The sequence below is a fragment of the Orussus abietinus genome, unplaced genomic scaffold, assembly GCF_000612105.2.
Source record: "Orussus abietinus isolate OABI.00-Male unplaced genomic scaffold, Oabi_2.0 scaffold1, whole genome shotgun sequence".
NCBI classification, from domain to species: domain Eukaryota; kingdom Metazoa; phylum Arthropoda; class Insecta; order Hymenoptera; family Orussidae; genus Orussus; species Orussus abietinus.
In genome coordinates, this window is record NW_019396017.1 from 300,362 (window position 1) to 313,794 (window position 13,433).

The 13,433-nt window shown below is 43.6% G+C and overlaps 1 protein-coding gene across 3 annotated transcripts; it reads left to right on the forward strand.

Moving 5' to 3' along the window:
* The first annotated feature begins 111 nt into the window (after positions 1 to 111).
* Positions 112 to 13,365, forward strand: LOC105698083 (3-hydroxy-3-methylglutaryl-coenzyme A reductase). Of its 3 annotated transcripts, XM_012422010.2 has the most exons (10): positions 112 to 185; positions 250 to 298; positions 6,793 to 7,014; positions 7,765 to 7,876; positions 8,247 to 8,334; positions 8,526 to 8,823; positions 8,897 to 9,048; positions 10,310 to 10,868; positions 11,014 to 12,254; positions 12,371 to 13,365. In XM_012422010.2, exons 2-10 carry the CDS (start codon positions 296 to 298, stop codon positions 12,489 to 12,491), a joined length of 2,796 nt encoding a protein of 931 aa, XP_012277433.1. In that variant the 5' UTR covers positions 112 to 185; positions 250 to 295; the 3' UTR covers positions 12,492 to 13,365. The 3 variants fall into 3 exon arrangements, with proteins under 3 accessions (XP_012277433.1, XP_012277432.1, XP_012277434.1); XM_012422009.1 differs by having other exon boundaries at positions 154 to 298; XM_012422011.1 differs by lacking the exons at positions 112 to 185; positions 250 to 298 and adding an exon at positions 2,628 to 2,856.
* Positions 13,366 to 13,433: the final 68 nt, after the last annotated feature.

Sequence of the window (13,433 nt, forward strand, 5' to 3'; positions counted from 1 at the left end):
AAAGTACGTTTACTTCTCGAAATTTCTGTTAGGTGGTACCACCAAATGTATATTTAGTTTCTAGTGCTATCGACACCAGAGTGAAGCGCAGAACAGCGCAGAACGCGACGAGAGGACTAACTTACTTTTATAAACTGTCGATAGATGGCGACGTTACGTCGCGGTGCGGGAGCAGAAGATCGTCGGTGAGAATTTGTCACTCGGAAAAAGTTCAATTTAAAGCGTTAATTTCTTCTTCGAATTCATCAGGACACCGTGCTGAAATGTCTTTTTGATCAACTCTACGAGATATTGAATGGTAAGATAAACTATCACCGAGTCATAATTGTCATTCTTCATGTTTCGGTTTTGTAGGTTAAACATGTCTTATGCAGATGATATAATAATGCTTGCAGTACATTTATTTTGCTATTCCAAATTCCTCGATAACTTTCTTTGACATGTGCAGATTTATATGGTGCGATATTTGCATAAAATATCAATTAGTTTTAAGTAATAGATTAACTGTTAAATATTTTATTTAACCTGACACTGATTTGAAGAAAAAGGTTTTCACTGATTTCTTCATGGAAAAGGCATTTGAATTTTATTATTTATTTATTCTAAATTAATATTAAGTCGTTCTACAATTATCATATATTTTTATATCTAAAAGCAATGCGCTCTGATTTTTTATGTGAACTAAAAATTTAACAATATAACCTATGATACGTTAAGCACTTAGATCCGATAATCATTTTGAAAATATTGAATGAGAAAATGCATTTTACAGTTTGTTTCCCGCTGATACTGGAGTTAAATATATTCTGTTTGTAGAAAATCCTACCTAGTTCATTGTTGCTTTCATTAGGAGGATAATAATGTAATAAATTTGAGGATATCGACATTAGCAGTCAACAAACCAATCATTATAGAAATTGTGATTATTAAATCATAATAAAGAGTAATTTAAGAGTAAAGAAACACCTCTCAATGATACGTAAATGATAAATCAAGACCGTTCGGAGGTTACAAATCAAAGAAAAAGTGGACAAGCATGACGTCTGTACGTTACATCATTAAACTATATACTTAATCAATTATTAAATGCCTTTAAAGCGTATTGGTTTAAATTTGTAATCGGTAACAGTTCAATGTCAAGACATAGTATTTTACGCGTGTTCCTAATAAGTATAACGTCCTCTTTTTGGGTTAACCGTTTCAAGGTTGTGTCAGTCAAGTCCTAGTCGTAATTTATTTTTTTAATATAATAATCACCCGCGACAGCCAATAAATCAGACGATTTTCGCCGTGGACAAAATGCGGTCAGGGTCGGCGACCTTGGCCATTCATTCGCAAAATCGGTACGCGAATTATATATCTGGCGCAATATCCGAATCGAGATCATAACGCAGTACCTTGCTCTTAGTGACTTCGTGAAGTCTCATCCCAGGTCGTATTTGCTGGCAATAATCTTCTATGTTACTAACATGTTGCACCGCGACCGATTCCCTCCAGTTGGCTCGTCGTTCGGAGTTCCCTCCTATAGAAGACGTGCGGTTCGTAAAGTTTTATTTATAAAATTATTATCCTCACCACTTATCGTTTATCTCTCAATAGCTAGCAGTATAAGAGAACTTCCCTAAATCAAACCACTCTAAATATTTTCCTTTATCCGACATTGTTTATCGAATTTTCCCTTACCTACCATTAATTAGACCACTTTCGTAACGTCGACGTCTTGCATCCTGTGTCACAATTTATTTTTCTTCACCACCTCTCCTCTCGTAGGTCGTCGAACGCCGAAAGGCTCCCCGCGTCGAGGAATAAGTTACTAGTTCAGGATGTTATTTCAGACCTGTAAAGAAATTCCCGGAAATGCGTTAGGTGCGTGACTTGGCGAGATGGTAATTCTGTTGACTCTCGTTACGAGCACATCCAGATAAGAATAGCGCCCATAGGGTCTTCCCAAGTGTTTGAACGTAATTTACCTCACTTCCAGCTGGCACAGGGCCGATGCTCTATTCAATAACTCGCAATGCAACGAAATTATTCTCCTTCTACGATATCCCGATAAAATGTTCCCCTAAAAGGCACGTATTCGTGTATCATACTTGAGACATTGAGTCGATTGTTTATCGAAGCCGTCATCGAAGGGAATTCTTGAGACGCTGGTTTATCCTTTCGGAGATTATGTAAGACACCGTTGAATGACACGAATCCACATCGAAAACTGTGGAGCCGAGGGCGAGGCTAAGCTGACGCGAGATGTGGGATTTCTCCCGGTTCGCGTTGATTTCCTCTTAATTTTCGGCGATTTCTTTCATTCCGGCACAATCGCGACGGTCGAAAGATTTTCCCGAATTTCTATTTAATCTACCAATGTACGCAGGATTTCTAACCTTTTCTCACCTCGACTAGCAGACTTAATCCTGTAAATCATTACGGGCAGTGTGTAGGCTACATTGATTTTAGTTTGATTTTGTCGTATCAGAAGTATCTGATTGTAAGTCGACGTTTCATAGTTTTCGTACCTTCTCCGCCACCTGCGGGAAGTTTCCGAAAAGCGCCGAACTCTGCCGAAGTTCGCCGAGCGGGGATTTTGAAGAGAGCGGAGCGCGCGCGCGGAATCAGTACGGGCGCGACACTGTTGCGCAGCACTGTGCTCCGCGTTGCTGCCGGTTTTGCTCGCACCTGTATCACGGTGCACCTTAAGAGAAGTTTTCGATCGATCGATTTCCTTCGCTAGAACCTCGCATTAGTTCTAAATAAAATTCCACCCCGGCGCGGAGCTGACCGGATGAAAGTCAAACCGAAGGCTGACCCAACTAGCATCGTCTTGACTTGAATGGGTATTTTTGGTGCTTTACATAAGAGGTATGTAAACGAGCGATTTGCAACGGGACTCATCTCGGAATGCATGAATTACCGATGTTTCGTAAAACCGTCGGAATGTCCATCGGTCGAAAGCGATACATTTTCTGTGCGATCGGTTAATTACTCGCTCGCTTAAATACTTTTTCGGATTATTCCACGGATTATTTTACTCCTGCGCCTTTACGAGCTCTCGAGGTGCCGTGAATTAATTAACATGCGTTAATTTCATAGAGGACTGCACGAATTTTTTAATTCAAAATAACGCGCAACATTTCCTAATTCGCGGCTTGGTCGCAGCACTCGCACCCTTACGATCTCTGGAGGCAACGAGAATTAATTTCCATATGTTAATTTTTAAAGGACTGCACGAATTTATTATTCAAAATAACGCGCAACATTTCTTAATTCGCGGCTTGGTCGCAGCACTCGCACCTTTACGAGCTCTCGAGGCGCCATGAATTTATTAACACTAGAACTACCAAGACCAGTCAAAATGATTGTTTTCAAATGGCCCATTCTATACAAAAAAAAAAAGTCCGCCGGTACTTCTAGTGTTAACATGCGTTAATTTTTCAGAAGAATGCACGAATTTTTGTATTCAAGATATCGTGCTTCATTTCTTAATTCGCGATTTGGTAACAACACTCGCACCTTTACGAGACCTCTCAAGGCGCCGTGGATTAATTAACATACGTTAAATTTTCACAGGACGAATTATTCACGCGATGCACGAACTTTTTATTCAAAATTCTGTGCATCATTTCTCAATTTGCGGCTTGGCCGCAACACTTGGATCTTTACGAGCTCTCAAAGTACCGCGGATTTCATAGCGTTGGGGTAAGAACTATGATGGATGGACATATGTACGCGTCCTACTTTTTCACTCGGCGATGTCACAATCTCATTTCGCTTAGAAAAAAAAAAAACGGCATCTGCATGGAGGGACACGGAGGTCTCTCTCCATGGGAATGTAGCTATACTCAAGGTGGACGAGCCGATTCCCAGCGGTGTCATAATTTCGTCTACGATCCTCCGATCGTGCCTGGACCGCGCTGGACGTCCAAATTATGCCGATTATGCCTTCGAGTATTTCACATAGCTCCAATACATACCATATATATGTATATATATATTATGTCCGATCGAAATTCGACACCATCGATCTCTGTCGTCGGTGCTCCGAGCGCTCGTTCTCTCGGCAACCCGATAACATCATTAATGCATTCGTTACGAAAGTCTCGCGTCGATGATCGTGTACTATGATTCCCTGTAATCGGTCACAGTCTATTTCATCGCAACCTTGTCCTTCTCAACAACCGCTTCTCGGAGATTAATCCGAAGTTCTTAGTCGGCCAAGGAGATATTAATAATCTGCGATATTTTGACTGCTTTGATGCGTCGCGTTAACGCAATTGGAGCCTATCACGGGGCGAGCGAAAGCGAAATAAATATGTTATGTCGATTACTATGAGGTGTCATCGTGAATTCGCGATTTCCGAACGCCGATATATGTATACCGCGAATACGAGGAACCGTGAATCCTATGAAGCGAGTTCAACGTAGCTTTAAGAGAATAATAGCAAAAGTATACGATACCGCCGCGCGAGGTTATTATCTATGATTTAAAAAATGAGTAAATTTGCGAAAAGTTATGCGAGAATAAAGCGACTGTGACATTACGCGAGTACGTAATGAGGTATAACATTATCCCACGAAATTGTTTTGCCATAAATTCAGTGCCTGACATTGAGATAAAGTACGTACAAAAATGCTCAGCAGTTGATGGATTACGAATGTACAATTTTTGATACAATTTTTATACGATATTTTTTCATTATCTTTCATTTACATTTCATTCGTACGTCGGTTTAATGGTAGCGTCGCTTTTATCCATTCCCACTTTTAATTCACTTCGTCGGTACTGCAACTGGTATGTAGCAATTGCATATCTGTATGTATCGGTTCTTCCGAAATACTTACGAATTTCCGTGATCATTGGAATGTGGTAGGGCACTTTCTATGGGTAAATCGCAAGTACCGTTGACTGGGATATCCACGGCTAGGGAAAGCAGCGTGTACAAGTGATGTATTACCGGTAATGACATTATTCCTGGCGAGACTCATTTTAGCAAGGTTTGGCGTAACTATCGGCACCTTCGTCGACGGTTACCGGGATATTTATCCTTTATTCACATGTTGCCAATACTCAGCCCCGTAGTCACTGCAAAGAGTCTAAAACAGCCGGCGAGGGTGAAAGCACGGGTTTTGTCAGCCAATCGGGAGAAACAATGACGACGCGCTGTCCTTTTTCTTGGAGCGGGAAGTGAAAACGCGGGATTCGACGGAAAGTAAACTTTATATCGTAATCGATCGAGGTCGTCACGTGGTGTGACGTCAATTAGAAAGGGTCAGTGGTTGGCTGGATGCAGAGACACCGGTAAGAGAGTTAATGCACCATGCGACTCTTGGAAAGTCGCCGACCTTGACAGACATTTGGCCTTTCCTTCGATTATAACGAGAGCACGCCAGTGAAATCATCGATTCGTCATGAGACTCGGTAGATAGGATCGGGTGCAGGGACTCTACTATATTTTTCCGTTTTTTTTTTCTTTCGCCTTTCCTTCTTCCTTTTACTCTTCGTCGAATTCCGGATCTCGTAGGCCCGTGGAAAGACTTTCACCCCGTAAGTGGCGCGATGCACCGAACCGTTCGACTATTCGTTTCCAAGGTGCAGACGATTTTCCGAAACTTGATCGAGGTTTTCGACAACGACGTGGAGGCAATTATATAAGAGCATGCGCGTATTCGTTTCAATTTAAAAAGCATCAGGAATATTGGACGGCTCGAATGAGCACGGTGCATTTCCGCAGTGCACTCGTTGGGATGCACGGCGATGTATGTCGACTGCGCGATGCACCTGTAATTCCTGATAAAGGAATGTTAGACTATGTAAGACGTTACTGTAGGCACAAGGTGAATGGAAAGTGATTTCAATTGTATTTGGTCACCTCGATTTGGGGGGAAGAAATCGTTCTTTTGTGTTTTATCTTCTCTAGTTGCAAACAATGTTCGAGATGTCACAGAGAGGATTCACGTATTTATTAACACTAGAACTACCGGCGGATTTTTTTTGTATGGGATGGGCCATTTGAAACCAGTCATTTTGACTGGTCTTGGTAGTTCTAGTATTAACGTTAATATATTGGAAAGCTCGAAGGGAAAAGCGGTCGGGACTCATGCAGACATATCGAGCATTGCGTTTCGTCACGTACACCGTCCGAAAATTGCCGATACCGCGCGGGCGCAAGTATGGCCATGTGAACGGAATTTAATAGGAACTTATTAGGTAGTTTGCTCACACATTGTGCAAATTGGCCACATTGTTACGCCCTCTCGGTGCGATGACGTTCCGAGAAAAGTGCCGCTAAATAGAGGAAAGATTACCGCGCGACCTCGGGCACCCTTAGTTTACTTAATCCTGTAGATAATAAGTAATCGCTCCGTAATCGACTAATTATAACCGGTGGCCGAGGTACGCACAATTTCTCGCTACGCAGGTGTAACGACGTGTCAAGGTTTCGCCGCATTCTTAATTTCCTCCTTTCTTATTGCTTTCTTCTCTCCACGAAATCTCACTTATTTGGTCGCCGAGGATTCGAGCTTTTTGAAAACAGTTTGAATTGTATTTAGTCTAGAGAGCGGAGAAAACAGGATGCCGGGGTGACTCTCCTTCCCCTGAAACAGACGCAGAAACTCCAATTTCTTTCTTCGTTTGCGGTACCTTTGGGTAGGAAAAATATACACGGGAGATATGAAAGTAGCGATCTTTCGGTTGCTATTATTTCTTTCGGCGCTATTTTAAAATATCCTACCGAGGAGCGGGGCAGATGTTTCCTTCCGTCCTTTTGATATGGACTTTATTGACCTCTGTTGCAGTTTCTTGACGGCGAGTCCACGTGGGTACTATTGAGAAAAATGTTGACCACGCTGTTCGAGCTCCATGGGCGGTTTTGCGCCAGCCATCCTTTGGAGGTGATCGTGACCACGTTCACCCTGACGGCCTGTATCCTTAACATGGAAACCGGAAACGGGCAGAATCGCGAAGGAAGCCTTCACATTGCCTCGAAACCTTGCTGGCATGGCCGCTGCTCCTCTGACGTAAGCATTTCTCCCCATTGCCCAAAAACGGGCACTAATCGCGAAGGAGAGGACAACTGCACGATCTGCGCGTCGAAATTTTCCAATGCACGTTGGAAATATTAACTAACGTTAATTGCACGGTGCCTACAAAGTGGACATTTGCGAGCACACTCTGCTTACGGCAAGGACGAAAAAGTGTCAACTTGAGTCGGAAGAGAAATTCGTTGCCATCTGGAAATTGTTCCTTGAACCCTTTTAATTGAATGCATTGTAGCAATTATTTTTATCTGAAATTGTACAACGCGGTCGTATACATTTTCCCCCTAAGTCGCGATTCTCTCGATCAATTATAGATAGTATGCAGGTATGCAGTTCGCGCACAACGATGTACAACGCATTTCAAATTAAATTATTGAATAACTCGCGTCATAGGCGTACTTTTCCGACGCTACGCATGATCGATTTCACGTACATATCACATGCGTCCTTATTTATAACTTTAGAAAAAGAAAATGTACGGTGGAGATCGATATGAAAGCATTTTTAGGTTTTTACTCCAGGAAATCTGTTTATCAATTAGCCAGGTTAATTACTTACTGGAGGGAAAGAAATATTCTCACACGACCTTACGTGAGCAAGTCGAGTTCATTTGTTTTTCTCCATGATTGAATTTCTTCAATCCAGAGTACATTCATAGCGAGTACTTTGCATTAACGTGTCTCTTCTACTTCACCGTTACGATTGCAGTCACATTAGATATATTTTCAGGAATTAAATGCAGCCGATGTCATCGTGATGACGCTGATACGCTGCTTGGCAGTGCTCTTCAGCTATTATCAATTCTGCAAGCTTCGGAAATTAGGCTCAAAGTACATCCTCGGTAAGTGGCTTAGGGAAGGAAATTTTCGAACAACTCCGTCTTTAGAATTTTGGTGTCCAGCGTATTTGATAATAGGGGCGAATTTCGTTATTTTGGATGCCTTGCCAAACGAGTGTGAGGAAATGCGCGTATTATTCAAGCCCTGACCAAGTCCATTGACATAAACCTACCTGCCGAGGCGGCGCGTGAAAGCCTTGAGCGGTAGTGAAAGTTTTATAGAAAGTGATAGCGTTTCGTTTTATTAGCACCTGACGCCATGCGAGTACTCTTGATGGGGAATTATTATAGCCCATACCCTCCTTTTCTCCTAATGACTCCATTATCTTTATTTCATTCCCTGCTCTAGTTCACCGTGAATTCTTCTGTTCAGGTATCGCCGGCTTATTCACGGTCTTCTCCAGTTTCGTCTTCACGTCCAGCGTCGTTAACTTCGGCAAGAGCGATATCTCGGATATGAAGTGAGTGCACAGTTCGATAAGTGAAGATACGTATATAGATTACACCGAAAGCAAATACTCTCTCGTGACTTATCGGCTGCAACGGTTTCCCCAAATCTTGCGACACCCAGAAAATTATATGTACATATATATACATACGTATAGCCGAGTAGAAAGTACATGAATTTGTAGTTACTTCACTTTCTTCTCAGGGATGCCTTGTTCTTCTTCCTGCTCCTCATCGACCTCTCCAAGGCAGGGGTACTGGCACAGCTGGCCCTTAGCTCGAGAAGTCAAGAAGAGGTCAGGGCGAATATCGCTCGTGGAATGTCGTTGCTGGGACCCTCGATTACCTTGGACACCCTCGTAGAAATTTTGCTCATAGGTATCGGTTCCTTATCTGGGGTACGCAGACTCGAGATATTGTGCTACTTTGCCTGTATCGGAGTAGTCGTCAACTATGTCGTGTTCATGACGTTTTACCCAGCGTGCCTGTCGCTCATACTCGAGGTAAGGATCTTCGCCCTGTCGGCGTTATCGTCCTTATTTTCTAATCTTGATACATCGATTTCAATGATTACAGTTGTCCCGAGGCAGCACCAGCATGGGACCCTTGAGTGCCGACAAAATATTGATGATGCACACCTTGTATGAAGAGGATCAAAAACCGAATCCGGTTGTGGAACGTGTCAAGCTGATCATGATCGCAGGGCTATTCGTCGTCCATGCTCACAGGTACTTGCACGTGCTGTTTCATGTTCCAGGATACTTAATCTTCAAGGTTTTAGAAAAGGAACCGCAGGTGCGGTTAGATGCATATATTTCGGTTGCGTAATTCCGGATCCTTTTAGGTTTGCATAATCGTTTCTGAATATTTAAAATTGCTTGTTTTTATGTTGCATTTAAACTAAATTAGCGGCACCGGTCCTTTCCAGAAACTTTTTGCCTCCTCTTTTTTTACTCGTATTCGAGATAGTTTAATTGCTTGAATTATTATTGATGGATGTTGCACGGTGGATACGCACCTTTTTTTCTTTTTTAATATCTGGCCACGTAGATGGTTGGATTTATTTCCGTGCGTGCCATTTTTAATGTCAAATTTCGTATTATACATGCAAAGTAGCAGTCAAGGAAAAGAGAGGCTCTGACGATTTTAAGAAGAAGCTATCTTCGAATCTGACCTTTAGATCCTGCGAGAGGGAGGTTCTTTGTCAAGCTGCTTTTTGTCCCTCGATCCAACAGGTCGGGTTCACCTTGTAACACAGTTAGACTTACGTACACGAATGGGTTCTCCACATTCATTGTAATGCACACGTCGAGGTGCTCGCCCGCTTCCCATTCATTCAAGTTAGCGTTCCGTGTCAAAGGACTGTATTGTTCAGTTTCGGACTTTCCTAAAGCTGTTTAACCACATCTGATGTTAAAGGTCTACGAATGAGGCTGACTATTAACGCGCTATCTTCCAGGAAGTCGAGGGCAATACATTTAGCTTAATTAACATTTTAACTCGTGACCAGGCCGTACGATTTTCCGTAATGCCTCTGACGGATTCTTAACTATTCCTAAATCAATCTACCCTTTCTCGAGGGACGCGTCATCCGGTAGATGAATTTATGTACCACTTACCAAGTCGTACGTTACGAACGATTCCACCATATGGTAAAACTAAATATCGCATGAAAGGTTGGATAATAATAACGCTTGGACAAAAGAATCAGAAACCATACAGAGTAAAATGAGAAGCCAAAAATAAACTTCCCGGTGGTAGAATATCTCAAATCTTCCTTGCTGGGTGAGGCAGTGATCCTAGTGTTTCAGTTTGAAGAAACGCGTGCGCGCCTCTACATCGGTTCCTTTCGGCGAGACTGTCATAAACAAAATGTCTATTTACCGTCGACTCGATGCAATGAAAGTAAAGATTTAATTAAAGCAGTTCGGGTGGCGGCACTTGCGCTCCGTGGTGGCTAAATTATTTTTTTCTGTTAACATGTTACAGTCGGTGGCCCTTTAAAAACAGTGACAGTGAAGAAGCGGTGGAAGGGAAAATATCTCCACCCAGTCCGCACATTGTCATGAGCCCTCGAAACGACACCGAGAGCTACACGGATTTCAAGGAGTACCTGATGAACTGGCTATCAGTGAGCGCGGATCATATCGTAATCCTGATTCTGCTCCTGGCACTGACGGTGAAATTCATATTCTTCGAGGACAGGGGAGAAATCGCAAAACAGCTGAGATTCAAAGAAGATACGGAGACGGAGGAGAGAGCAAACGAAGAAGGTGCAACCGAGAGTATGCACGCGACGACGCTGAACATCTCCCTGCAACAGAAATTCGGAGTCGCGTTGCCAATGCATACGCCCGTCTTCCCGTTGTCGGGAATGGGCGGCGAATGGATAGAGGACGGGGATAAAGTTCAAATCGAACAATTCGACAAAGAAGTCCAGACCGACGTAAAGAGCCTCGCGGACGAAAGTTCGGAGAGCGACGAAGAGCTGCATCGGTCCAGCACTTGTAGAACTGTCGACGAGTGTCTTGCTGTCTACCGATCGGAGGTGAGTATCGAGAAGACTCTTTAGGGCTCGATGTTTTATTGGATATCGATTTTAGCTACCGAATTCTGGATACCTTTATTTGGCTTTCCTGCCGTTTTGCGATGCTTTCGAGTGCGCGGTGTTTAATGAACGTCTCTCTTCGCAGTTGGGCGCCAGTGCTCTGACGGACGCGGAAGTCATCCAGCTGGTGAAGCACAAACATATTCCACCGTACCAGCTGGAGAAAGCAGTCGGAGACATGGAGCGAGGAGTTGGCATCCGACGGATGATCCTAGGATCCGATGCGAAGTTGAAGGACGAGCTGTATGACCTGCCGTACAAGGGCTACGACTACAGCAAAGTCCTGGGATCCTGCTGCGAGAACGTGGTCGGATACATCCCCGTGCCGATCGGCATTGCCGGACCTCTTTTGGTAGACGGAGAATTGGTTCACGTCCCGATGGCCACGACGGAAGGCTGTCTGGTCGCATCTACCAACCGCGGTAGCCGAGCACTCATCAAATGTGGGGTCACGAGCAGAGTGGTGGCCGACGGTATGACCAGAGGCCCCGTGGTCCGGTTCCCGAACATAGTACGCGCCAGCGAGGCCATGGCATGGATGCAGGACCCGGAGCACTTTGAGGAAATGAAGGCCAACTTCGATCGGACCAGTCGGTTTGCCAGGCTGACGAAGATCCACGTCCGCATCGCGGGCAGGCACCTCTTCATTAGATTCGTCGCCAAGACCGGTGATGCCATGGGGATGAACATGCTGTCAAAAGGCACCGAGAAGTCCCTTCAGTCCGTGCAGGTGCACTTCCCCGACATGGAGATCCTATCGCTTAGCGGGAACTTTTGCACCGATAAGAAGCCTGCAGCGGTCAACTGGATAGAGGGCAGAGGGAAGAGCGTGGTCTGTGAAGCCATCGTGCCCGCGGACATAGTCACGACGGTGCTGAAGACCACCGTGCACGCCCTGGTCGACGTCAATATCAGCAAGAACATGATCGGCTCCGCTGTCGCTGGTAGCGTGGGCGGGTTCAACGCCCATGCTGCCAACATTGTAACCGCTATATACATTGCCACCGGACAAGATCCCGCCCAGAACGTCGGAAGCAGCAACTGCATGACTCTGATGGAGCCTTGGGGACCGGACGGCACGGAATTGTACGTTTCCTGCACGATGCCCAGTATAGAGATTGGGACCGTAGGCGGTGGCACCGGGTTACCAGCTCAGGGAGCTTGTCTGGCCATGCTGGGTGTCAAGGGAGCTCACACCGAGGAACCTGGCGAGAATGCTAGCAAATTAGCGCGCATTGTCTGCGCCACGGTACTCGCCGGGGAATTATCGCTGATGGCTGCCCTCTCGGCTGGCCATTTAGTCAAAAGTCATCTCAGGCACAACAGGTAGATGATAGACGCGAGGTCGATGTGACTTCCTTCATATTCCACTCCTCCTGATAATGTAATGAGTATAATTTTTCATGTCAGATTGTAACTAATCTTGCTATTTTCGTTTGCAGATCATCTACAACAGTAGGCAACACGGTTACTTCCAAAAAGCATGATATGGGTGACAAACTGACGGTGCCAAGTGTCTTACCGGTTCTTGAGACCCTCTGCACTGACTCATCTTACCGATAGCATTTACCGATTAGCAGATTACCGATACCGATAGCTGATAGTTTGGCTGGGTTGTTGTGATTTTACGGGTTCAGTCGCGTTTGTATTTCATTCCCACAATTGCCAGAATTTCGTTTCTATCCCAAAGAGAAGTTCTTCGTTGTGGTCGTTATTTCCTCCATGAGCAGCTGTACCATATAGAAATAAGATGTATACTTGGTATGAAAAGGTGACAGCAGAAGGATCACAGGAATTTTCTGGGATTTCTTTATCAAATTAAGTGCATGATCGATCCAATCAGCTGCTATTAACACTTCTTCATCAACTTAGCATAGTTATATTTATAATAAAAAGGATCTAAAGATTGAATGGCGGTGTTGTACTAGATGACGGTATAGGAAAACGTGCATGCGCCTGTTTTTTTTTTTTAACTAACTTCGTTCAGAAATATATTTGTTGATTGTAACGATTAGGTAGAAAAATACCAAGCTTTGATTGATACGTTTAAAAAGAATCTAAAGATATATCACATTTTTTTGCGAAAATATCTATAGTCTAACTTGCCATAAATATGATTCGTGCACATTTATTTTTATTGTTTTGTTTAATGTATAAGTCGTGAGAAAAACGTGCAACAAAGCTGTCATTAATCATGGGTAGCAGATGAATAAGTCCGTCAATGTCTGCATTTAGTTAAACGCTTGTTCGTTGTGCGTACTAATTTTACAAAAAAAAAAAAAGAGAGAAGGGAATACAATGCAGAAGGTATGCTGCGAATGAGTAAAATTAGTCATTTTTAAAACTTGTGCAATATCGTCACAAGTTGATTTTCTATGATAATATTTAGTACAAGAAGCTATAAATAAATGTTCGCGTTTATGGCGAAAGACTGGAATATGTAACATTTATTAAGCCTACAAGTTACTGAATTAAAACCTCAAATACTATAAAATGTCACTTTGT